Source organism: Falco peregrinus, chromosome 9, assembly GCF_023634155.1.
Source record: "Falco peregrinus isolate bFalPer1 chromosome 9, bFalPer1.pri, whole genome shotgun sequence".
Classification (NCBI taxonomy): domain Eukaryota; kingdom Metazoa; phylum Chordata; class Aves; order Falconiformes; family Falconidae; genus Falco; species Falco peregrinus.
In genome coordinates this window covers 2,227,262-2,253,643 of record NC_073729.1, presented here as the reverse complement: position 1 = coordinate 2,253,643, position 26,382 = coordinate 2,227,262, and the positions used below count along the sequence as shown (strand labels likewise).

General features: G+C 39.9%; 1 protein-coding gene and 1 long non-coding RNA gene across 2 annotated transcripts in view; one reads left to right on the top strand and one right to left on the bottom strand.

Moving 5' to 3' along the window:
- Positions 1–26,382, bottom strand: part of TRPM5 (transient receptor potential cation channel subfamily M member 5) — a 40,070-nt gene that overhangs the window by 11,419 nt on the left and 2,269 nt on the right. The window contains exons 4-18 of the mRNA XM_055814577.1: positions 25,334–25,500; positions 21,807–21,987; positions 19,320–19,384; positions 17,262–17,453; positions 15,720–15,822; positions 14,727–14,845; positions 13,756–14,106; positions 11,208–11,339; positions 9,913–10,036; positions 7,797–7,942; positions 6,916–7,028; positions 5,338–5,433; positions 2,733–2,991; positions 1,259–1,377; positions 589–721 (exon numbers count right to left, since the gene is read on the bottom strand). Coding sequence (XP_055670552.1) covers positions 589–721; positions 1,259–1,377; positions 2,733–2,991; positions 5,338–5,433; positions 6,916–7,028; positions 7,797–7,942; positions 9,913–10,036; positions 11,208–11,339; positions 13,756–14,106; positions 14,727–14,845; positions 15,720–15,822; positions 17,262–17,453; positions 19,320–19,384; positions 21,807–21,987; positions 25,334–25,500 — 2,300 coding nt within the window. The remainder of the gene's footprint in view (positions 1–588; positions 722–1,258; positions 1,378–2,732; positions 2,992–5,337; positions 5,434–6,915; positions 7,029–7,796; positions 7,943–9,912; positions 10,037–11,207; positions 11,340–13,755; positions 14,107–14,726; positions 14,846–15,719; positions 15,823–17,261; positions 17,454–19,319; positions 19,385–21,806; positions 21,988–25,333; positions 25,501–26,382) is intronic.
- The window catches only part of LOC114012144 (uncharacterized), a 41,505-nt gene continuing 17,580 nt past the window's right edge, over positions 2,458–26,382 (top strand). The window contains exon 1 of the long non-coding RNA XR_003554442.2: positions 2,458–2,587. This is a non-coding gene — a long non-coding RNA (uncharacterized LOC114012144). The remainder of the gene's footprint in view (positions 2,588–26,382) is intronic.

Genomic DNA, 26,382 nt, shown 5'->3' with positions numbered 1-26,382 from the left:
GAATAAAAATCTTTTATCAACATCTTCCAACATATGCACACAAAACACTAATATGTTTTCATTGTAACTCGGAGCTACAGAGTATAAGTAAGAATAACTCCTGTGGGAAACTTGCAAGTATCCTTTTTTCACAGATTTTTTCCCCCCACATTTCTTGCAAATAACAATCTATTTCCCCAAGTGGAGCAGAGTCATTCAGTAAATGCCCTGCCTTTCGTTAAATGGACAGTCGTCTGTCTGAGGTCTTTGCTCTGAATGCACACAGCTTATGAAGTAGGAGGAACAGCAGTAAGTCAAAGACACTTGACTCATCATTTGTCAGATCTGAGGATAAATTATTAGGTAAGGTACAAGGATTAGTAAATAGGGACCAACTTACTACACTATAGAGCTCTCTTGAAGGATTTATTGCAAACATTGCATCTAATACTCATGATAAATAAGGGAATATATGCAAAATGACAAGCCTTAAAAATAATAATAAAAAAAAGATAGATTACAAACAGATTTCCTTTGTAAAGCGAAGATTGCCTCTTCTCCATTTTTTAGAAAGCACAAGTATTTATCTGAGAGAGACTGCACACTTACCATCCTTTCAACAATTATGATCTTTGGTCCAAGTTGTTTGTGAATTGCAAAAATATGTATAAGTCTAAGTGTAAACACCATAAAATCAATGGCAAGTATTGTACGGCCAGCTTGAAAAGTCGAGTTCAGCATCCTGCAGAACACATGAAATGAAATATCAGATCTCAGCGAGCACTGCCGAGAAGTATTTTCTCAATTTTTTTTTTTTAATTTTTTTTTCGAAACTCAATTTCCAGGCACAGCCTAGCTAGGAAAAGGCAAGGGCTTCAGGGCTGTGGTTGCATAAGCCTATAAGAGGAATGTCTGTACATTGATGAGAAATAGCCAAAAGATGGAGGGACACTATATTCTCTGTCTTGGCTTCAAAGGGATTTATTAAAATAAAAAATAAAAATACATTCAGTAAGAATGATTGCCAAACCCAACCAACCAACCAAAAAAAGCAGAGCTTTTCTGTACATGTGTTTGAATATACCAGTATGTCTTTTTGTGGTCTCTGGAGCACTTCTATGATTCTGCAGAATTTTAGAAGCTTTTATTGCAGAAACATGTCTCAAAGGTTAGAAAAGTAAATGTCAGCCTGTCCTCACATGCATGAGACTCTCCTGTCAGTTGACACACATAGCCCTGGCTACTGATGCTGACCACATCACATGGAACAGATCCATACCTGCAAGTTACCCCAATCATGAAGAGGAAGATGGTCACCATATCACATTTATTCCAGTTATCTTCCACATACAGTTTAAATTTATTCATTAAATTTGTGTCCTCATCTGTATAGAAACTCTGAAAAAGAGAAATAATCATTGGTATTGATCTGTTCCCCGTTTCACTAATTCACTGTGATTTTTAATGTATTACCTGTTTCCTTTTTCTCTTTCACCGCAAAGAGCAAAACCAAATTTCTAGTGTAATAGGAAAAAAAGCTTGAAAATATAAGCTCAGTTTACTGTTTTAAAACACAAAAGTTGGATGAAAAAGAAAAAAAAATAAAATCAAATCATTTTATTCTTGTAATATTAGCCTGAAGAATTTTGAGGCCTGATTTAAGATTTTGTCAGCATTTGGGCTGTTAAACAATACGACTTCCAGTCAAAGTTCAGTTTCTAGACACGGCTGTCTGACCAGCAGGGACAGATTTGGCATTTGTATGCTGGGATTGTCAGTGAGTGTGCATTTGATTATCTAGGCCAAGAGCTGCGTTTCTGAACTGGGTTTTAGCCTAGCACTCTTCAGGTTTTACAGGTTTACAATGAAATTTTATTTGATCCAAATATTTTCCGCGTCCTCCTCTTGTTATGGCCTTGCTGCATAATTTCACATAAATTGTAAGAAACTGGGATCCCCATCACTGTCCTTATTGCTTAAATAACAACTGTTTGTTCTTCCAGAGTAAATGTTTATAACTGCTTTTTTGTGTCTAAAGAGGACAGCTTTATGCACCCACTGTTGGCAACACACTGGCACCATTGTTCACACATTATTTCAGTTGTTGAGCTGAGGACATTCTAAAGCCAGTAACTGGGAGAGTAATAAGACAAGTTTTTTGGGTTTTGGTTTTGTGGTGTGGGGTTTTTGAGGGTTAGTTGTTTTGTTGTTGTTGGGGTTTTTTGTTTGGTTTTTTTTTTTAAGAAAAGCAAACCAAAAAGAGAGCTGCTAATGTTTTGAGTTGAGATGTATTTTAGGAAAAACACAAACGATCTGAATTAATTTATTTGGTTTTTTAAACAGTCCCCAGCAGGGAAAAATCTCTTGAAAAGATGTTTCCAGGTGTAGAATATAACTTCCAACTTATGTTATTTGTGGTGGGAGGGCCTAGTTCTGGGGAGTGAAATCTCTGGGGAGTGAAATCTCTGGGGAGGGATTTGCAAAATGAAGGGCATCTGAATCTTAGAGACCACTTGACGTGGCTACAGCTGGAGCAGGATGGAAAAACAGAGGTGGTGCTAGAGGTTTATGTGAAGAGCTTGCTCTGGGAGGCAGTGTTATGGAGAAGGTAAGTTCTGTATCGCTCTTCTGTGCAAAACAGCATGTGATACTTGAAATCTTCAAGCTTGTACAGATTTACAAGGTTGTAAGTATATTCAAAATATTGCTTCAGGTTTTACTATGTTATTACTAAGATGTTGTAGGTTACTGACCTGCCGGATTTCTTCCAAGACCAGGGTAAAAACCCAGAAGTAAAGTATAATTTCTTTAGCAGACGGACCCTTAGGTGGAGGTGGTTTAAAGTCCAGTAAAAGGACGTAAGTGAATAGAAACAGAAAAGCAAAGTACATTATAACATTCCCCATAAATACAGTTACAGGGGCACTCCAGAACTTTCTCCACCGAGTAAATGTGAATGTTGCCCATGCTGTGCTTTTGGAAGGGTTCTGCTTTTCCAGTTTACCATTTTCTCTGCAAAGCAAAAAGAATACAGGCTTGGTGATAATTTCCTAGAATTAGCTCACGGGAATAGGGTTGGTATTAGTCTATATAAAGCTTCTTGTAATATAGTAACATGTAGGTACTGAGGGTGGCAAGGAGAAAGGCTGTAGAAGTCAGAGCAATCGTTACCGCAGCAGAAATACTTCAAGTGGAAAAGAAGGTTTTGAAAAAATAAAGTCACATCAGGCTTAAATGCATATTCTTGTTATTTCAGTTTTGTTGTGCTAATTTGATTTGTAACTTGATTGTGTTCCTGCATGTAGTACAAACACTGCAAATACACAAGGAGAGGGTGGTGGTAGGCTAATTGCTCTTCATCATCCTAAATAATTGAAAGAAAACCAAATGGCCAATGTAGTTTGTGAGTCAGTTTGTAAATACTTTGGCTCTGAAAATTTCTTGTGGCTTTTGCATGCAGGCATTCTTGTTGCCGTGACTTTAAACAATTCTTCTTCATGACCCAGTCTTAAAAGTGCTGGGTCATACGAAGCCTGTGTTTGTTGACTATCCTTGCTGAACTCTGAGAGAACTACTGAAGGAATGGTTTAGTTCTGTACACAACTGTAAGCGCTGGCATCTTGCCCTTTATTATTAGATTAAATTGCAGAAAAAGTAATATAGAAGCCTTTTAGCAAAAAACATTGACCTCATAAATTATTTATTAAGGTTGTCTTTGACTATTGTGGAATTACACAAGTATTTTGATAACTGAAGGGAAATTTGACCGGTATATCTACACTTGTTCTTGCTGTGTTTTGGAACATGAAGTGCTATCTATTGCAAATGGAAATTATCCTGTGCAGAAGATGCAAGTTCCCCATATTAGATAGCAATCTGATCTTAGCGTGAGGGTTTGTTTCGACATAAATTGCTCTCCTGTGTAAGCTAGGGATGTTATTGGATCTTTAATTTTGTGACTCTGACTCTGAGAGGTGTGATCTCTAACAAAGGATGGGCACACTAGGGTATGTTTTCAGTTTCACCTCCCAAAAAATAAAAATGGCTCTTTGGGTTTTTTTTAACTTCCCCTGGCATTTTTGATAATTATTAAATACATTTGTTACAAGGAAAAGTTTCTCCTCACAGCCAGTGTCTTCTGTGTGCCTGACTCTGCTGCCTCCCAATTAATGACATTTTAAGATACATTCCCATGGTAACAGGCTAATATCATAAACGGATAATTGCAGCTTTACTGTAAGATTCTGAAATAGATCTGGGAAGGAGACTCTTTGTTAAAATAGATTGCTAATAGCAATTGGAATGCACAATGTAATGACTGAACCACGCTTCACTCAGGATATGTTTACAAATAGCTCCCAAGAGGCAGATGTTTTTACACCTGCTTTATAGGTTAAGGAGGGTGAGAGAAGAACTATTTTCTCCAATATACCAGCAGTTAAATGTCAGGGGTAAAACTGGAACCTAAAAACTCTGACTTGGTCCAACACTTCATTCTTTGGATGATGCTTCCTTGCTACTGTTTTTTGTGTATTTCTGAAGTTCTCTTTAGATCACCTAAAAGCGTATGCTTAATTCCACTGGCTATTTAGCCATTAAGAGGACTTTGTGCTAATCAAGTGTTCCTACGCTGCCTGAAGTCCTTGTGGCATTCCAGGTTTTGGTGATGAGTGGGTGGCAGAGGTATACAGTGGGATTCAGAAGTGCCAAATCACAGATCTATGAATGATCACAAGCAAGTGAAAAAATCTTTGTGCTCGGTTACCCATTTGTGTAATGCTCCCTCTAACTTTTACATTTTCTTGTTGCGCTTCGGGTTCCTCAGGGCCCATCTTTTACAATATAAATAAAGAGCACTAGTATGATGGGAAGCTGATTTTAATGTAAAATTCCCAGGTGCTGATGTTTGCAGGTATTTCTGTTGCTGCCTTTATAGAAAGTATGTAGTGATGCACTCGAATAATACAGGGTTTTGCAGAGAACCTTCTTTCTCTCAGCTCAGTAACCTGATAGGGGCTTAGTTCCTAAATCCAATGTATATCAGCCATCATGGGCTGAAGGGAACCTCAGGAAATGCTTTCTGATTCTCCAGGTATTAAGCAGGTTCCTTGTTCTGTAGAAACTACCTGCTCAGAACAAGTTGTGTCTCCTTAAAACAATTATACATCCCTGTTTATTTTCTGTATTCCTTTTAGAGAGCAACAGCAGCAGTAATCAAGAGGGCGTAGCACTTTCTGAGGAGTAACGACTTTCTTGGTTCTTCAGCTGCCTCAAATCGTTAGCTGGTCACTAATTCACAAGAAGTGTACTGTTCTTTGTTGTGACAAAATTTATATGAACTAATGGTTTCAAACTTACGTTTCTCCTTCCTTGGAAAAAAAGAGAGTCCTTTCTGGATCTAAACTGTCTGGCTCTCTAAATGGCTCTGGCTCATCCTTTGGTTGCTTTTCCTCACTGTAAGGAAATATATTCATCAGTTGAAAGATGATGGTTAGCAATTGTTTACTACTAAATTGGCATTCATACAGAACTGCTAGCTTGTACTTATCTTGGACTTGCTCCACTGAGAAGTTATTAAATAATGTATAATCCTTCGCTCTGCAAATTCTGTTAGTTTGTAAGGTTCGAGCTGAAATCATCCACAAGATTCAGAGAAGCGATAATTGGCATGCTTCACAAAAATGGAACAGGATGCTCAGTTTCCTGAAATTACTTAGGATTTGAGCCGAAACAAACCCTAGAAGAAAATTGCCCAATACTCCATTTCTGGTTACTCTTAGTAGCAATTAAGAGAGAAAATGCCAGAAGCAGCAGGGAACATGGTGTCAACTTTTGCATTTCCAAGGCAAAGTGGCAAAATTCGTTCTAAACAGAACAAATTTGGAAAGGCTTACTTTGATTATGAATCATAAGCGTTTTGGTGAAGTTTTAATGAAAATCTCACATTAAATTACTTGGATTTGTGAATCTGGCAACTGCCATGACAAGCAGGTCAGCTTTAGTGATACTGGCAGAAGGAAAGTCTTAAGTCAGCAGCACCAAACAAGTATTCCTCTTGGGTTTTAAGTAGTTTAACAGTTAAGAAACATATATTTCATAATGCCAATTCTGATGATTTGTGTATGATTCTCACAATGTTAGGAGGTATTCTTAAAGTTTCAGTTCCTGGATTCTTATGAATGTCTCAGCATCTTGACTGCTGCCTTTTTTTTTTTTTCTTTCTTTTTTTTCCCCTTTAGCTTTGATTTTGTTTGTTCAGTTTTTTTAGAAAACCTAAGATTCTAGCCATCTTCACTGTGACAAACAGCTGAAAACCATGAAATCCAAAGCTGTGCCTGCAGAAAACTAACAAAGAGATCTCATAAGACATTGAATTTGCAAATATTTCATTTTATGTCAGTCCTGTGTTTTTAAGCTTGGTGTATGGTTATCAAGGCTGGTGGCTGATAATACTGCTTTGTGATGGCTGTTTTCCTTGGTAAGATGCCAGGCTTGCGGCTGATATTACTGCTTTCTGATGGCTGTTCTTCTAGATAAAATACTGAGGTCTGAATCGGGCATCTGCAAGACTAGAAACCTACAGGGATACATCTGGAGATTTTCTACACATTACTATGTAGATTCTGGAGCTGACAGAGTTCCAACAGGTTTTTCTGTTGACTGTGCAAAATAGAAGTAATCTATGTGAAACAATGGCACTGATCTTTTAAGTATTAGAATAGATGCCAGCACAGGACACACAAACCACTAAGTTCCACAGAAAATGGATCTGGTTAACGGTGGTGTCATCCTCCTGGTGACACTCAGAGGCAGTATTGCTGGTTTTTATTGCTTATGTAATATTGCTTATGTATGCTTTTGAGTCTGGATGGTTTTTATATGGCTTATTTTTTCATCCCTTAACTATTTGGGTGCAAGAGATAAGTATGCTTGTACCTGAATGCTATTAAATCTGTGTAGATTAGGAAAGGACACCAGAATCCACAGACTAACTTCAGGATCTGTGTGTTTGTAGACATGTCTCCCCACCATATTTTTGTCAGGAAGGCCTGAAAGACAAGAAAACTAGAGAGATGGCTTCAACATCACAAACATACATGCAGGTGAAGTGCACTTATGTTCTGTGGCTCCTAAGACAGTGAATGCTCTGGAAACCTAAAGAGCAGACACACCTTCAGAGCAAACAGGTACTCTGCACGTCCTTCTGCAGATGTTGAGTATGTAAAGAGTTATGAAGAGGACAATGGAAAGAACAGCAAGTCGGGTGGAATTAAGCAACATCTGTAGTACTAAGAAAGTGCAAGTCAGGTACTGCAAGCTAAAAGCACCATCACTCTTAATTTAGCTTTGTGTGTGTGGAGAGAACTCAGGTTGTGAGGGCAAAGCTGAATAGTAATTTGATTTATCGGCAAGCTCTTCCTTGAATCTGAACAAGGAATTACCTCACATCTTGGAGCAGCTTCATTATGCCTCAGGCAGTTTTAAAGTGTTTTCCTGATGCTTCTCTGTGAGCAAGGAAGGAATAAAAAGCACAGGATGGAATAAGGGCTAAACGTTTTCCTCAGCACACTGCTCTGTGGGCCAGCTGGATGAAAGGGAGGAGAAAGGGGCAACTGTGTTGCTTTGTCAGGGATGTGGTACAATATCCTCTTCGTCTGGTGGTAGGGAGAGGGAAGAGTCCCCTTTCCAAAGAATGTCTCTTAGGGGAATCCATTTCATGGAGTTGTGCAGTTGCTTTGCTGTCTTCTTCTATGTCCGACATCATGCTTAAAGGCCCTGGCGGTAAAGGTGGTGAGGGAAGGGTCCGTAAAGCTTACCTGGACACCGTCGTGTGCAAAGAAAGACTTTGCGTCTGCTGCTGTAGCCAGCTGAAGGCAGGTGGTTTTGCTCCAGTACTGATTTTTCCTCACCAACAGAGCAAATGCTCTTTCCTTGCTGTTGTGGTAGCATTCACTGAACAGTTCTGCCAAATGAAGGAAACGCAGACAAACAGATCTTGTAATTTAAAAGAAAAAATTGAATGTAAGGCAAGAAAGTGATGTGTGCGGGGCACAGCATGGTGGCAGCAAAGCCTGAGTAACTGCCAGGTACTCCTTGCTGCACCAGAGACTGCTGCAAGGCTGAAGTAGTTGAAAAGAGCCTGAGGAGCCAAGAGGAGGTGGGATGGAGAGAGAAAGGATGCTGGACACAATAATAACTTGCTATGGCTTTATGCATGCGTGTACATATGTTGGAGCAGGGGGCAGATGAAACAGTTTTGCCTTGGTGAAAAGAAATCACTGTACCTTTAAAATTCCCACCATTTGCAGAAAAGGTATATAGTAAATCTCTCGGTACCTCCTTCCCACCTCTTCCTACCTGCATACTCGCTTCTTAGCCTGGGGCTTCTAGCACGCTTGGGTGTTGGCTGGTTGGTTGGCGGTTTGGGGTTTTCTTCCTGTTGTTTTTTGATCTAAGGAGAAGGTTTTCTTTCTCAGTTCTTCTATAGTGTAAGAAACTTCTTGGGCACATGTCAGTGTTTGTTACAGTCCCTCATCTGTAGCTGCCTCATGGGGAGCTTTAGGCAGGATCAAGCAAAACCGCATGAGTTGCCATGCTGCTCCTGCTCTGCTGAACGGACCGAACAAAAGGAGCAGCTCACGTTTGGCTCGTAGCCAGCAAACCCTTGATTTTTAAGACCTAGCTGTTTGACACAAAATAGCATTAGACTTGGTAGAGTGTTGTGGTATAGTTCTTTCCAGAGAAGCTCGTCCTGGAGCTCAGAAACCAGGATGAACAGTCCAAAGATCTGACTTCTCGTGTCTGTTTCGTTCTGCTGATTCACTTGATTATCTCGGTACCTTTCCTAGGCCAGCCTGTACCTTGTTATACTGTGAGGGCTGGGGACAGGATCAAGTTAACTTTCTTTTGCAGCTGATGTGGCATTTATCATTCTTAATGATATCATCTACTTAATATTGACAGTGTTATCCGAGCCAGAATTAAAATTGAGGATCTGATCTAATACTTACCAAAGCCAAGGAGCAGATTTCTGTGTATTGGATTAGGCCCTGTAATTCCATGACTAAATTACTTGAGCCCTGTGACTGTAAGAGAACCTGACTTTTATTTTTTTGTAAATAATAACCGCCCTGTGAGAAGAGGGGAAAATGTGATCTGTGTGTAAATAAGGTAGCAATGTCTGCATAAGCCTTCAGCTGCTTGATGTGCTACTGCTTCTAAGTGGAGAGAAAAAGCCTCTGCATTTCCATGTTGGTGTACTTCGATGCCCTCTGTTCGCAGCAGTGCTGTCTCCAGGTAGGGATTACATTGAAGTCTCATCAGCACAGAAGCTTCTGCGGAGCAGTCTGTTTTTAAACCAGGCAAAGGGGAGAGGGCTTAGCGTTCTGGCACTGCAGATACCTGAATTCTTACTGCTACAGGGAGGGGCAGCTTGTCCGCTGCGAAACCAGCCTGAGCCTCACTGCAGCTTTGCAGTGCAGTTAGCCCTCTTCTGAGTGAGGTAATCTTGAATTATTTTTAGCAGCAGAGACAAACCTTTAAACTTGTTGCTCTAGTGGCCCTTACAGATCAAGCTTGATATTGCAGGAAAACAGGCTGCTCCGAGCCTGGGAGTGTTTTGGTGGTTCTATCCTGCCCATCTCTGTAACACACCTTGTACTAAGATCAGACACTTAAAATACCACCATGCAGCAGGAGAGTAATTTCTTCCATGCATCCCAGGGGCCAGTCTTGGAACACTGATTTTTCCAAAAGGATTGGGTTTTAAGTCCTCCTTCTGTGGTATTTGAATGTTTGGGAATGCCTGTGCTGCAAGGCTGTTAAATTATTCATGACAGTTGACCTTTTACAACTGAATCAGTATTTTTTTCACTTGCTTGCCTTCCAATGGCAGTTAATTCTTAAATTTTTGATGCTGTTACCGTTACTTACCGACAGCAAGCTGCTCATACTTGGCCTCTTTCGTTATACGTGCTACTTCAGTCTCAGTCTCCAGACGGGCCATCTCTTTAAGGATCTTGCAGGCTGCCAGAGCTGAAGCTACACCCTCCTGACCCTGTAGAATTGAAAGGGGTGCTGCTGTTACCAGCCACTGGAAGGCATTTCTGAACTGGGGAGACTTAGCTAAGGAACATATCCAACAAAACATAAAACTTCATGCATGTCTCCCCTTTGAAGAATGTCCCCTCAAACACAGTCTTAAAAGTCCAAAATATCGATTGAAATGACAATTTTGGTGATATTGGAGAACTGAAAGCCACATATTGGTAGTTTTTGTGCCTTATAAGGCTTGGAGATTTCTGGATTTGATTGACCCTAGAGGGTCTGATTCGGGGTAGCAGTCAAAGACTGAAAGGATACGAATGTATCGTGGAAATAGAGCAAAACAGCGTCACAGTGCCCAGATACCTCAACATGGCTGTGCTGAGACCCTGCATAAGGATGTAGGGGAAAGGAGGGAGCCCAGCTGGCAGCGGCACAACAGTGGCACACAGCAGAGAAACGTGCCTTCTGGTAACAGGGCTCCACAAACACAAGGCCCCGCAAGGTGCGGATGTGTCTGCATGCACACGCACTCAGTGGCTGAAGAGCTGTGCTGCAGTTTGTCCCTCCCCGTGACTCCCCCGTGGTGCCAGATGCGGCTGTCTGGAAGCTCGGGGATGGAGCCCAGTAGCTGTGTCTGGCTCTGCAGGGGAGGGAAGCTGTGGTGTTGCACTCCAGATGTATGAGACAGGGCTTCGGTTGTGGAGGCTTGTAAAACATGAGCCAATTATGCCAGTTGAAGCTCAGCCTTTGAGCATGTGATGCTGTTGTTCCCTATGCGTACAGCATGTAAGCTGAAGATGCTTGATTGCATAGTCTTCCCTCTTGACCATGCTAGAACACAAACAGTTGACCTATTGTAGAAGGAACAAAACCTGAGACTGAGAGTGGTGAGTCATCAGCAGCAAGGAAAGGGAGGGCCAATGCTGCAGCTGAAGTTAATCAGCAGTGTTTCAGGCTGTGCTGATTTACACCTGGTGCTGCTCTGCCCCCCTCCCCTCCCCCAGGCCCTCTAGCCCCTGCTGGCACAAGCCCCGTGGAGATGAAAGGCCCTATAAATGCTGCATCTCATATTTTAGAAACAAACCTATCTGTCATCTGAGCAGCAAGGCTGAGCAATAACTGTCTTATATACTTGAAATATGCCAATATTTCACCTGAAGCAGCTACAGCTCAAAGCTTACCATAGCCCAGAAATAGTTTGCCATCTTGTGCCGGTTTTGAAGTACTGCCCATACAAACAAATCCCTCCAAGGATTTTCAGTTTTCTGGTTCATATCCAAGGGCCCAGGTAATCGCTTTGTATTCATTTTATCCTGAAATACGGTTTGTAGAAATTAAAACCTGCTTTGCAGCTGCATTCCATGCAAATTACATGATCTAAGCTGCTCTTGGCCTTGCCAGCCACTTCATATTCTTCTGATTTTCCTTTTTCTTTTCTGTAGGACTGAGAGGTAATTAGTTCATTCTGTACTGAATCAAAGGACCCTTGTGTCCCCAGTAGAACTCAATATGTGTGAGAACGTTCTGGATGAAACCGTGACTCCATTAAGTCGATGGTAAAGCTCTGACTGACTTTATTAAGGCCAGGCTTTCACCGTTGGTGTGTAATATCATACAAGACAAACCTGTGATTAACTAATCTGAGCTTGCTTTCAGTTATATCGGATTGTGCACAACTACCAGGGGACATGGCTTCAGAGAAAAGGGAACAAAAGGCATTTTATTTCCACAGAAGTAAATCTTGCCAAGGCCCTGTACAGGACAAGAATAGAGTACATCAGTACCCTCTTATAAGTCTTTCCTTTGAGAAACCTCTCCCTCATGCAGGGATGCATTATTTTAAATAGAACACTGCTTATTCCTTTAGCATTTGATCTAAAAAAACCCCAACAAACAAACAAAAATGACAAGCTCCCCAGAGGAAGTATGGCAACTTGAGTCAAGGTCTGAGTTGTAAGTATATTTGCAAACTGCCTTTATATCTATTGTGTTAATTAGAAGCAGTCCAAGTGGATTTTTTTTTTTTTTAATAAAATAAGTTTTTGTAAGGATATATTTTTTGGTCACTGAAACTATGGGATTCTGCTAAAATTTATTGTAATGGTGTTTTTTGGGGCTGTTGAGATTCTTCCCTTCAGTTTGCAGCAAGTTATTTAATCAACTGAATTGCAAAAAGATACCCCAAAAGTCCCATCAGTTTTTGTAACTATTGGTTCCTAACTTAAAATAAGACACACAGTTTAGCAGCAGTGACACCTACTGTGACACAGAACCCCAGTACAGTGATGCTCTTTCTATTGCCAGTGATAATGGGCTTGAGCCACTGGTGGTAGCCATGGGAAGAAGCTTTTAAAGGAAAAAAGTTAGTAGGCAGTGTGATCTGCTGTCTGAACTGGGCCTTATTTACAGCACTTGGCTTTAGCTCACTTACTGCCAATTCCCACAAAAATAAGCGAGACTTTAGGGGCAAATTTTTATTTCTGTAAAATTTGTAAGTCTGGAGTCTGCTTAATGACTTCAAAGGTGTTGCCCCACATTGTCTGCCCTGACTCGATTCAAACTTAGCTTTTCGTACTACTAATTAATTTAGCTAGGCTTTATCAAAGCAAAAGTGATTGAAGTTCTTGAGTGAGAATTTATTTTTTTTAATTTATTTTAGTTTAAACAGCTTTAAGATGAAACTGTAATTTGGCAAATATCAAAAGGTTTGTTTAGTTTGTCTAAAACTCTGATCTTAATGAAATTTCTCTGTACCTCTCTTCTGAAATCCTGCGTCCAAACTTACTTCCAATGTTTTTGCAAGAATTTTGGAAATTGAGTTTCAGTGTTCAATACACCGTTGAAATGCAGACGTGATGATACTGTCTATTGCACAATCGTGAGCAGTGAACTATAGACATTCCACAGCGGTACCTGCCACGTGTTATCCTTGTCATGTGTTGGCCAGGGTGCTTGTCAGGGCCACTTCACACAATTGTTCTTATTTCTTGCTGTGTTTTATGTCACTCAATAACAAAAGACTATAATGCTCTAGAAGGAAATATCATGTACTGCACATTATTGAATATCCAATCAACTCCTACACAGTAAAAATCTGGGAATAGTTTTACATATGAAGATTACCATTTTCTAACCTGGGATTGAAAATGGCCGTTGCCTGCTTGTCTGTCTCCTAGAAAATACTGTCTTTCAAGTACTTGTGCTTGAAGTTCTGTGCGGGAAATGCAGAATGCTATTTTTATGTCTAATTACTCCTTAGTAAGTGTAAATTATCTCTTTATATTCCTCATATCTTTCATTGAATCGCTTCTTACATATGTGAGATTAATAAGATGAACGAACTCTTCTCTGTGTACGGGGTGCTAGGATGAGGAACAGTCTGTGGAAGCTGCGCTAGAGGGGTGTGGGATACAGGGGCCTTTGCAGATCCTGAAACAGAGGCCATACCTTAGCACTAGTTCAAGGTACAGTAAAACCTTGCATAAAACCCAGCATGTGGGTAGTGAGAAAGAGGAATCACAGTCTCTTAGAAATTCCTTTCTTTTCCTTTTTCATTTTGAAATAAAAAAATAATTTTAGCTGTAATAATGAGCTGAAAAAAGAATGAGAAACTGAAGTGACTGTTACTCACATCTTCCCTAGCCCCATCCACAAAGGCTAGACCTAGTTAATATTTTTCAAGTGCTAAATTGGAGGGAAGCAGGACTATGAAGGAAAGTTGTAACTCACGGATTTCTTCTTGCCTCCATGTCTGAGGTCCTGATAGAAACCTTTGCAAGCATCATGAAGAAAATCCTTGAGAACTCTAGAGACCTCACTGAGAGTAAAGAGTGGGCAGATGTCCTTCTGCTCCTCATGCTGCTGACCAGTAAGCCCTGCCAAGGTCAGCTTGCTTTCTTCATGTTTCTTCAGTAGAAGTTCATAGAGGAGACATTTCTGAGAAATGGAACAGTAGAGTCTCTGCAGACGACTGTATGTCAGGAATTCGGATATGTTAGCCCCGTTGTCAATAAATAATTTTACAAATTCTGGTTTGTCATTGACCAGAGCATCCATCATCACTTCCTCCAGGTCACAGGACTAGAATGATGAAAAGGAGGGACGGGGGAGAAAGTAAGACCTTTTTTTGGGTAATCATGCATGGATGAAGAGGGAGGTATGGTTTAAGATGAGGACATACACATTTTGTCTTCTACCAGGTCAACAGTGGGTAAAATAAGGAAAGAGGGGCAGAAGTCTCTTCATTTCTTTGTGACAAATTGTCAGTGTAAGCATTAATGTTAAAACATCAACACAAATAGCATGCTGTAGAGTTGTGGTGATGTTAGTTACCCACCACCCTGGGTATTTATACAGCAATTGGAAACAGTGACATTCTTCCTACCATCTTCTAACAGTTATATCTGCATGCTTCTCCTTTGTAAGCTCCAGTTTGTTTGCTTTGAAGGTCTGTACAGGAGAGGGGGAAAGATTCTGGCCTCTGAAGAGCTCAAGTTAGAGACTGTGAGCACTGATTATCCCTCTGTCTTTAGCCAGTATTATACAGGGAACCAGAAGGACAAAACACCCTAGGGAGGCATATTATTACTGCCTAACCTCTTAGTGGAGAATGCAGGTGGTGTTAAAAATTGAAGCATTTCATTAGGGTGTACATGTTGGGTCATACACTGATTGTCCTCTAAGGCAATGAAACCTGGTACCTTCCATTCCACGTCACCGTTGAATATTTCACTTTTGGCGATGTCCACTCTATTCCAGGCTACTGCCAGCTTCAATTCATCCAGATATTCCTGAGCCTCCTGACTGTGACTTTTACAGGCTGGCCAAAATAGGAAATGCAAATAAACTCAGTACTTTACACTTGTTTTGTTTAATTTAGTGTAGTATTGGTAATTTGATTAGCAATACAAGCTCTCCTTCAGCTGTCACAGAACTGTGGATTGCTTAACCAGGAACCATTCACAGGACTTCCCCCCCCCCCCCCCCCCCCCAACTTAAAGAAATACTAATATTAAAAAAATATTAATTTTTGTCTCCTGAGTTGTCTATTAAAACATTCAGTTTGAGTGTCTGTAGGGTTCTGAGGGACTCTGGCCTGCAGAAAGGGGGGACAGGACTGGCTATTGTGTTTTTGTCTTGTTTCAATTAGCACGTTAGGAATAGAATGTCTTTTTTTCTTTTCCCCCATGCTAAATTTAGGCTAACACAAACAATTAACAGAAACTGAAATGAGTGGCAGAGCAAGTAACGTCATCTTTCAGAAGATACAGTGAAGACTTATTTTAGGAGAAATGAATTGTTCTGGAACTAAGACAGTTCAGATCTATTTGTGGGGTTTTTTTTGGGTTTAGTGTGTGTGGGTTTTTGAATGACTTCTAATTGGAATAACTGCTCCAGTATATTTTGGTTCTTCTATAACCTCTGCAACTAAGAGAAGCAAGTAGTGAAATAAAGGAGCGACTGAAATAGTACTACGCAATAACATGAGATTAAAAAGCAAACGCTATTTTAAAGCAAAGTTACAAGAGCTATGGTAGCTGCAACAGTTAATTTGTCAATAAGTAAACAGAACTCTGCATCAGAAATGAAATCTGATGCAACAGCCAACTGAACTTGCTCTGGACAGGAATGAAAGACATTTATGGCATGGTAGAAATCAAGTAAGACCAAGTATTACACTGTGGTGTTCTTACCTTTTACTAAAGCTTTTAAAATGACTGTGTCTAGTTCTTCTGAACCATCTTGCTCAAAGTTGTGCAGAGTTAAAAGATGCTGGTGTGAAATAATGTTCTGAATCTATTGGGAGTTGAAACAAAAATGATTTTATGCATTGTCCTACTGCTATATATTAATGCTTAAGAGCCCAGTGGAGATCATCCATACAGTATTTCCCAAAAACTTACATTCTAATTGTAAAGCGGAGGCCTGGCAAGTTATTAGTTTCTTAACTAATATTATTATATATAATAATACATATTATGATATATATTATTTGTTATTTCTATTAATATTATATATTATATAGATTGTATTATTTCTGACAAATGTTATTAGTTTCCCATATATAAATAAGTCCTAAGGCAAGGAGGGAGTTAACTGCCTTTTCCAAAATCACCTAGCAGGATAGGAGGAACAGAACTTGGATATCCTTAGAACAGAGCAGTGCTTTAATTAAAAGATCCTTCCTTAACTCACATTCTTATTATTTTACTCCTAGTTGTGCGGTGGCCAGCATACCACTAGTTTTGTTTTATCTCTTCCTGCTTTGACATTTCAGTTTTTCTCTGAGCTGTTTATTTAAAAGCATAGTCTCTAAATCTTCTTTGAGTAAAAGTCGTGAAATACTGATATATACAGTACTCTTTCCTTCTGCTTCTCTATTTATTGAGTTTTCTTTCTTGCAGTGCAGCTGCACTGAAACTTTGTGAGCATCTGGCAATATTGTTTCTAGATGCCCTTCCATGTCCTTGTGTTAGTGATCCAGCAAAGTTCTCCCTAATGGAATAAATATGTGGAATTCTTAAAGCTAAGGATTATGGCAGGTACTGCAAAGAATTAAGGAGTGGGTCAGGTCAAGTGGACTTGGTTTATCTCAGAGGCACACAGTGCGGTTCAATCTTCACATAAAGACAATCTCAAAGTGTGGTGTGTTTTGTTTTTTGTTTTTTTTTTTTGTTAAACACTTACGCGTGGTGGCTTAAGTCCAGCAAGTGTGCCTCAAGACAAAGAGTGAGGAAAATCTGTGAATCTGTTTTGTCTTTCTTTAAGATGACACATAACTGACAATAGATAATTTCTAAACACCCTTCATTCTTTTTAACTTATTCATGCTTATCCACAATTAGGTTTCCATTTAACAGCTGTAAACTATGAATTAGGTCTCTTCTGTCACAGCTGCACAAGCTCCACAGCTGTGGAATGTAAATAATGCTTCATGTCCTCCAGAAGGACTGTGGGGTTCCTGGGTGCTGGCTGTCACTTGAAGAAATAATTGAGGAAGGACAGAGCCCTAAGTATTCAGCTGATACGCTAGGACAAAGTAGTTCATATGATCGACTGAGCATTTGATTTTAATGTTAGAGAGGTATTCTACAACGTGAGTGTCAGAGCACTGGATTACCCAAAACTTTTGACAAGAAGCTGCCCAAACCTGTACTGAATGGACTACCAGACCTAGAAATGGTAGGAGAGACTTTGTGAACATTGATGCATGTAATTGTCAAACATGAGCTCACTGTTGCTGTCCATTGGAGAATGTCCTTCCACAAGAACCTTTCTGTAGGGAATTTCTCCTTAAATTGCTTTTCAACAGCTTCTGGCGTGGTAAGCTGCGGGTCACTCATGAATGTGGCTAAGATGTCAGCTGTACCTCCAGACCCTGCTAAGATAAGCCAGGGAGCGGAATTTTCCAAACCGCTGCAAATTCTCTGCAGTTTAAAAAGTAAATTTTTAGAATTCATATATGGGAAGAAAACATTATTCAAAAGGAAGATTTCTTGCAATCTAGGAATAAACATGTACCTAAACCAGATTCACTATGGAGTCAATCCAGAGTTCTGTAATCTGTTAGGGGTTTTTCTGATGCTCTAGCAGGCTGTCCGTGCATAGGCCCCTGACTATACTTCTTTTTATGACACATCTGCTGAGTAACTAAGCAACCTGATCTGGACAAACAAAGCATAAAACTTCTTTGTCCCTGACACCCACCCCCAGTTTGTTTTTCAGTAGAGTCAAGTCCAAGAGGAGCACTATGCAGATATTCTCAGCAGACTCTTCTGGCTGCTAAACCTGGCAATACATTCTGAAAATCAGGAATTTGCCTGTGGGAAAACGATATTGGGTCACAGGAAAAAAAAAACACTGAAGCATAGCAACTACAAGAGTTAAGGGCTAGTAATACTATTACTTGTGCAGTTAGCATGAGTCAGGCAGGTTGCTGAGAGAGGAAAGCAGAGTCCATGGCATCATAATTGCAACAATGACTATTTGCTGCCAATCTGTTTCTTAATTTGGAGTTATGCAATAAGCTAATGAGATTCTAAGAATCTTAACTGTTGATTCCCTTGTTGCATAGGGTTGGGGTTTTTCTAGTTTTTTGGTTTTGTTGTTTGTTGTTTTTTTTTTTTTATCAGCTGTTGTAGCCCTTGATGTGTGTTACCAGATTTGTATTTAAGAAACTGGTATTCTAAAAAAGTGCCATCAGCTATCCGTTCCCTGCTCATGTAAACTTAGGGCAGCTCCAGCAAGGTTTGGTCTCCGAGTCACTTTGTTCTCTAAAACTTGGAAAAGAGGATTTATACGTTGTGATATGTTATTTTTCAACGCCCAAGACATAGAAAACAGTGGCATACTTGGTTTCTGAAAGGAAAGCTCAAGAGGTGACAAAATCCTAGTTTAAACAGCAAGATTTCTAATACCAGTGTGTGTTTTAGTTCCACTGGTAGAGATGTAAGATACAGGGACTGGAAATTGAAACTAGAAAACGTCACCAGAAACGAGTTGCCATTCGGAAAGAGGCTACTAGCTTGTGTAGCAAAGCCTCATCACTTGGAAACTTTAAATTACGGTAAAATGTCTCTCTAAAGGTACAATAGACTATTCCTTTCCACCTGAGAGTGTTAAAAAAAAAAATAAATGCCAGGTGGACATACCGACTGCTACAAAGTGGCAAATAAAACATCAGTAAAAGTGAAATAGAAATTGAAGAGTATCTCCTAGTTAACAGGTCCTTTAGGTTGTGAAACTACTCGGAAACAAATCATAACTGATCCTTTGCCTTAGAAGGTGTGTTAGCAGGTAACTCTCCAGTGTTCTATCCTACAGTGTATTTTTGCTCAGTGGAACTAAGATCTAGTTCTTAATGGTATATTTAACAAATCTGGTCTTGTATTTCCTGTGAGCTCTGTGAAAGACAGAGCTTGCTGTTGCTCTGTTGCTGGACAGCACTGAATGATTAATTTTTTTTATTTTTTTAACAGAATCTCGAGTGATAGCATGGTATTCTTATATTGCTAGATCTAGAGCTGGCTTCTGATTTTTGGATTCCTTCTTTCCACTGTATGAGCTGGCAGCAGAAGCTTTAATGATTAGCTGGTGCCTATTCAAGAGGAAATATTTCTCCCAAACAAATACTGGCAAGTTTAATACTGACACAATCCAGTTCTTAATGGTGTATAGATATGAATTTTGACTACATGAAGGGCCAATACATGTGCTTGTCATCCTGTGAAATTTTCCATTAATTACTTGGCACCAGTTAATTTATTTTCCTAAAGTTGCAAACAGCTTCTTACCTCAAGTGTGCCTGGTCCTCCATTTATCAGTAAGCAAAGCACAGGGATCTCTATGCTACCCATTCCTGTGAAAGAGATGGCTCAATCGTTAAAAAGTTAACAGCTTTCATAAAACTACTGTGTTTTTGCCAGCCCCTTGAAAATACTCCTTCTGCTACATGCTGGTTTGGTACCTATCAGAGCCCACAGAAGGCAGGTGACTGCAGAAGGAAGTGGCAAAGGAAGAAAATCACACTGTGACCTAGCAGATGGGGTCCTAGTCTAAGATTCAGGGTGAAGGTGCCTTTGCCTCAGAGATTGTGTGTGATCCCTGGCAAGCAGTCCATCAGTCTGTTCTCACCCCAGTACACCTCCGCTGTGAAATATGAATATTGGCACTTCTGGATGCCATAGTACTCTTACTTCTTAAGTTATTTACTGCAAGGTGATGAGATAGTGAAGTAATGGATCTGCATTAGGGTGCAAGACAAGATTGTTAGTTTTTCAGAAACGGCCACCACTATTTATATTTATATACAGTTAGAAGTGAAAAGCTGTCATTTTGTCCCAGGTGTTATGCACATGCCTAGCACGTGCAGGAAGGTATAGGGGAATGCAGGAGAAAAGCCCGAATAAAGGAGGATTTAAGAATAGGAAGAGGCTAATGATGTAGACCAACCAGGGTGAGATGAGTCAGATATGAGTTGATAGGAAACATATGCTCTTTATTACTCTGCTTAAAATTTCATTCAGCACAGTCTAAATGTGGTGATTATTAATAACATAATCTTACACATTTTAAAAGAAATGCTACTGAAATATTTAACGTATCGGGGAAAGAAACAGTGTAGGTATCCCAGTCCTTAGCCATCCTCCCACAGGGGCCCATCTATTTCTAGATGAATTATACTGTAACTGCTGAACTCCGTAATCCAAAGGTGACTATAGATTGGCCTAAAAGAGCTCAGTAAAAACAGTAGTATAATGAGATGAATGCCTCTTTCAGGAAGATAAAATGCATTTGGTTCAAACAATTTTTTTATATTTCCCTTTGTAGGTGTCCCAGAGCAGTGTACAAATCACCACTTACTCCTTGTTGGATCTGTTATGGGACGATTAGAGAGGTATATTAAAGCTGTAGCCAGGACACAACTAGCAACTAATTTCACTTGTTTTAGTGAATGGCATAGCATTGCCATGCCTCTATAAGGTGATCCTCTGGTTTGAAAAGTGACCTCTGTGACTACAGGTTCCTCAAGATATTGTTTATGGCTTCATGTATTCTTAATTTACCATAGATTTAGATAAAATTTAGCTGGAGGAGGGGTAGTGTGTGTGTAACTATGCCGGGAAGACAGGAAGTCCTTAGTTGCGAAGAATGTTCAGCATATCAAAAATTTCCTCTGAATGACTTCCAAGTATTTTTTAAAAATGGGGAAATTCTGCATGACCTTATTAAAATGTTTTGTTTCAATAAAGTCGCATAGCTTTGCTCAGTTTGAATATGAGCTTAAATGAATGACATTGGTTTTGTTTATAGAAGATATCACTGAATTCAGTACGGTCCAATGAAATATTTGTCAAATGAATCAGGATTATTTTTACAGAAAACTGTTCCACTGAGACTTTTTCAATCAGATTTGGTTTGCAAGCAGAAAGAGGCTACTTTCTAATTCTCAGCACCGCAACCTCAGCCTACCGTTACAGTCCACCTAGTCTTTCCTGTCTGAGTCACCAGGTAAGCATTCCTCGGGTGCATTCATGCTTTCAGGTACATCTGTTCAACCATACTATGGGCTGTGTAATTGAATATTCCATTGATGCATACAAGTGTGAATAAGTGAGCTCTCCCTTCTGTTTCAGCTGTGCTAGCACTGCAGGTATTACAGAAACAAAAGAAAGGTAAAAGTAATTGTATTGGCACTAGAACTGAATTCTTTCCACAAATAGCAGTAGGAGGGCCTGCCCTCCATCAGTTCTCATTATAAACAAAGGTCACGTAGATTTAGATGGCCATTAGATGCTATGTTGTTTATCCAGGATAAGATTTTGTCTTGAGATAAATATGGCTTAAAATATTTCAGAGGACTTTGGAACAAGTCTTTTCTTCCAGTGTAAGAGCAATTCTATACCTTGTCTGTGAGAGGGGATAAGCATACAACAATTAACATCCATTTCTTAGAGTCACTGACTAAGGCACTTAAAGCTGGATTTATTTTCTATTTCTTGTGTGTTAAGGCAATTTGAGTTATGCTTTGAAGATCAGCTTTGAGCTATGTTTAAAAAAATGTGATAAAAATTTTTTGCTTGAAGAGTAGCTTTCTCAACCTCAGAAGTCACCTTACTTCTCCCTCTTACATAATGACAAATGTGATTACTTGATCTTGCCTAAATAGATGATTGTCCAATTTGAGAACTGGCCTTACCTGTGATAAGGCCAGGAGCCCACAAGTATCACTGTAATATCAGTATTATTCAAGCTAGCATGCCTATATAGAGTATGCTTACCACCATATCCAGTACGCTGTTCTGAAATATGCTTTTCCAAGGTGAGACGTAGCTTAGTGGTTCCATCTGGCTCATCTGGTGTTATGTGATCCACCAAGATAAAATGGGAATGGTTGTGGTCCAGGGAATACAGTGGGCCTTGGATATTATCATCTGATTGGTATTGTACAAGACTTTCATTCTAGAGAGAGGAGAGACGTTAATGTCCTCTACAAAACACGGTCCATGTTTTTATGTACTTCATCTCCATTTTTGTGTTTTCTGCACCATGACATATCACACCACCTTTGAGACACTTGAACAGACTCCTTCAAAAGAGTAGAGAAGCAGAATATGTTCCTTCTGAAAGGTACCAGATTTAATAGGACTGAAAGCTGAAGTCCCTGAAGTTTCCCTCCTGGGCTCTGAAAAATATAGGGACATCAGTCATATCTGGAATGTAGGCATTCATTCAGAGGTATTGGAAATATTGGACAAATGGAAAGTGGCCATGATATCTGATAAATGTGGATGTAACTATAGGGTCTTGGAAGGCTGAAGTCTTAGCTGGTATAAACAGGGGCAAAGATATTCATTTCAGTACTGTTTTGCCTAGCCTGGTTGGTAAGTTAGCCTGCTCTATGTCCATATCAATTTAAATGCAGCTTTATTTAATTGACAGTTACATGAGGTCTACTGGTTATTCTTAGTTTGGAAATTGCATTCTGAAAAAGTGACGGGAAGACTTTAGAAAGTGTAATCTTATTACCTCTTATTTTGGGCGAGGGGCGTTGTATCTTGAAATTATTAATGAACTTTTGCATAAAATTTTGTATTAAAAAAATTTTTACCCACTGTCTGGGTAACACAGAATACCTGTTACAGTCTCTTGCCCTAGGATTGCACTACGTATGGTCTTCCATACACACTTTTTCAAGCTCTCCTTCCTTAATAAATCTTTCGTTCTCTCTGTTGCACATCCACTTTGATATATCGTTCATATTTGCAAGCCAGGCTGTAGAGCCTGTATATTCTTTTTCATCTTAATAATCACTGTCCCATTGCAAGTAAGCCAGATTAAAGCAATTGTTTAAAATCTGCACTTCCTTCTAGCATGCCTCTTTTCCAGCTCCTGGTGCATGTGAGTTGAGGAACAAAACTCTGTCAGCTTGGCTATTATGCCAGTGTATTGCATTTTCTTCCTGCTAATTTTGTGAGCACAGACAGGTGTTAAAGCCTTGCTAGACAAAGCAGTGTAGCTATGCAAGTAACCTAGCTGTCATTAAGGTATAGCAGAGATTTGTGTTCTGGTTCTTAAGAGCCAGATTTTATTTAGAACCTTTCTTAAATCTCAACTTTTGGTGGTGTCTGCTAGGAAGAGCAGGTGTTCAGTTGAATCCTGGGGAAAGTCCAACCCAGGGGCTTTCCGGCTGCTTCTCCACAGCCACTGATGTTGGAGACAGTGAACATACCACCAGGAGCTCATAGCAGCACTAATAATACATAAAAAAATTAAGTAACCCAGAGGACAAGCTCCTTCATGCTGTGGGTATGCTGAGCTGAGCACACTGCGTAGTATGCCCTTAAGCAGCTTTCTGAAGTGAAGCTGTCTACAATCAAACCAGAGAAGAGACATCTCCTTCAAAGCAAGGTGCAAAAGGCTATGGCCAGGAGTGTTCCTATGGCTTCTTTCCCTGTCAGCAGCTCTGGGAAGAGCAGGAACATAAAGGGCTGTTCCAGGAAAAACACTAAATTTGCATGTCCTGTACAAACAGCAAGTGCCACAAATTTCTTTTACTTCCTTCTCTCTCCCTCATTTGTTAGGGAAAGCTTCTTGACACAATTAATTTGCCTTCAAATTTTGTTTTGACAGAGGGTGTGCCTATATTCTGCTGCCATGTACCATTAAGCCTACTTGCTGAAGATCTGGCCTTTGATTACGACTTGGAGGCATAACAACCAATTGAACAGGGCCTTTGGGGATTTTCCTATTTATTCTCTGAAAATGTGGAAGTGATCTTGCAATGATGTTTAAAGCATACCATTAACACAGAAGAGATGGGAGGGATCCACTGATTTCAGGGTTTGTTTTTCTCCTTGCTAGTGTGGATTGTAAGCTCTATTCTGTACAACAAGCTGTTGTGTTAGTGCCAAGGATAAAGAGAACTGAGTTTAGATCAACATTCTTGTCTATAGTTTCTTTGTCTTAAAGTTACTGACTAAAGTGCAGAGTCTCTTTGGGTGGACGCGGTGCCAGATGTCATAGGGTCAGGAATGTTCTACGTGAAATATTCCTTGACAAAGAATTCGGGCTTTAGTTAAGGGGGAGAAAATCTAACACAATAAAAAGACCAGTGCATTTGTTTTGTAGCTGCTGGTTGGGAAAGAACCAGATTAATTTTGATTTGCTTAGCCTGGGAAGGAGGTGAAATAGTTTGCATTTGCCAAAGCAACTTTCCTGAATAAAATTCACAAACGCAATGAACTGAACTTCTTCTGAGGTCCTTTCAGACCAGTTCAGCTGCACAAATAGGTTTAAAGTGTTCCAGCTAAAGAGTCCTACCTGGTAGAACACAGACACAGCTGTCCTTGGCAAAAAGGATGGAATAAGCTCTATGACAATAAATTGCTGAGATGGTCTGACAGTCTCCCAGCTACTAGCTGGTACTTGCTAGCCTGAGAGAAGAACTAGCTGCAGGTTCAAAGGGCTGTGTTTGTCATTTGTATTTTAGCTTCTGCAGGGAAGTAAAATAGCGCAGAGGAACTATCGCTCGTTGTCATTACATAGCTACTTTTTTGTTAAAATAGTCTGCTTGGGACAGACTGTATATCCAGTGACAAGAAGGTCATGCCTTAATAATTTTTTTTCTCTCTCCACTTCCAGACCAATTCAGCATCATCTTGTCTTGACATTTTTAGCAATTGTTTTGTTGGGGGAGGTTTTTGTTTGTTTGGGTTTGTGGTGATCCCCCCTGAAAACTCTGATTGCTTCACCCTGCATTGTGAAGTCCTTAGAACTCCCAATAACTAGACAAAACCCTGCATGGCTAGTGGTTTTGGCCTGGGGTTTTGAGCAAGTTTTTGTGTAATGGACACCAATGACTACTTAAGAAAACTTGGTCTTGAAATATTTATGGCTTGTATTCCATACTAGAAAATATACTTTTTACAGTATTTACGAAATAGCTTGGAGTAAGTGCTTCTGCAGGAAGTGGACAAGGGAAAAAAAAATATGTTTAAGGTACCTTCTGGTGCATGACTCTTCCCTTGGGTTCACCCTTACCCTGCTGGCCGAGCTCGTGTCTAATGCTGGCACCTGCTGGGTGTTCTCAGAATCGCTGCCAAGTATACTGCGCGCAGGGCACGGAATCTTTATGATCTAACAATTCTTCCTGCACTTTATTTCCGTTTTCCCCCAACACACCCTTTAAACCCCACTCTTGTTTTTAATTATATCAATATTGTTCTGCCTACTACTTCCAGATTTGGTAAAAGTGCAGGTTGCTTGTGAACAATCCTATCTCACGAGTAGAATAAGCAAAAAATACCTTCGTGTTGTCCAGAATTTCTCTGTGCTGAATTTTTCTGAGTGAAGTTATTCCTATGGCAATCACTTTTACTTTGGATGAAGTACTAGCCAGTGCATGATCTCGGATTGCTTGCACTAAGTGTCTTGTTATTCCTACACGTAAAGCACTGGTAAAAATCCAGGCACCTGAAATTATTTTTTAAAAAATAGTTAGATAATTTCTTTATAATTGAACATGTTTCTGTGTCAAGTAACATTACTTGCATTAGTGGATTTAAGTTTTTTGGGGTTTTAGACAGATAAACCGTAGACAGGTCTTGATGGACTGTAACTTTTAGAATTAAAATACATACAAAGTATGTAAGACTTTAACACAGAAAACGAGAAGTTTATATGCCCAAGCAAACATGCTTCATGTATCGTGTGATACAATGTTGCCATCTTTATTGTGATGTCAGTATGCCCATCAAGAATGCTGTGTCCAGTCAAGTCACTGCCTGTAAATACGAGCAGAAACATCGCTACACCGAGCAGGTCTGATTGTTGGACAAGGAAAAGCAGAGAGACAGGGTGGAGGAAGTTGTTGGCTTGAACTGGGAACTGAACAGTCCCGTGCAATCACCCGGTAGCAGAAGAGCTCGGCATAACCTGCCTAACCTGGCATTCTTTCTCTTGTTCTTGTGTGTGTTGGAGAGTGAATTCTTCAGGAGAGTAGGATTTACAGCAGTATTGTTATGGTGACAAAGAATTTGGAGAACCCTAGTTAAACAGTTAATGGACATTTTTCAAATATTTAACACAAAAACTGGAGACTGGACTGCTGTCCAGTTTTAAGTAGAGAAGGCAGATGGAGATAGAGAATGTCTGTGTGGTACAAAAGTACCAACAAGAACAATGGTACTGGGCTGCTTCATTACAAAACCAGAACTGTTATAATCTTATCTGGACCAGTGAAGCTAAATCAGGAGCTTGCTGTGAAATGCTTAAGTATTTTCACTTCAATTGCAGGTATTTTCATAAAGGGGGTGAGAAAAAGTAATCTTAAATGAAAGCCACTTCCATGCATGT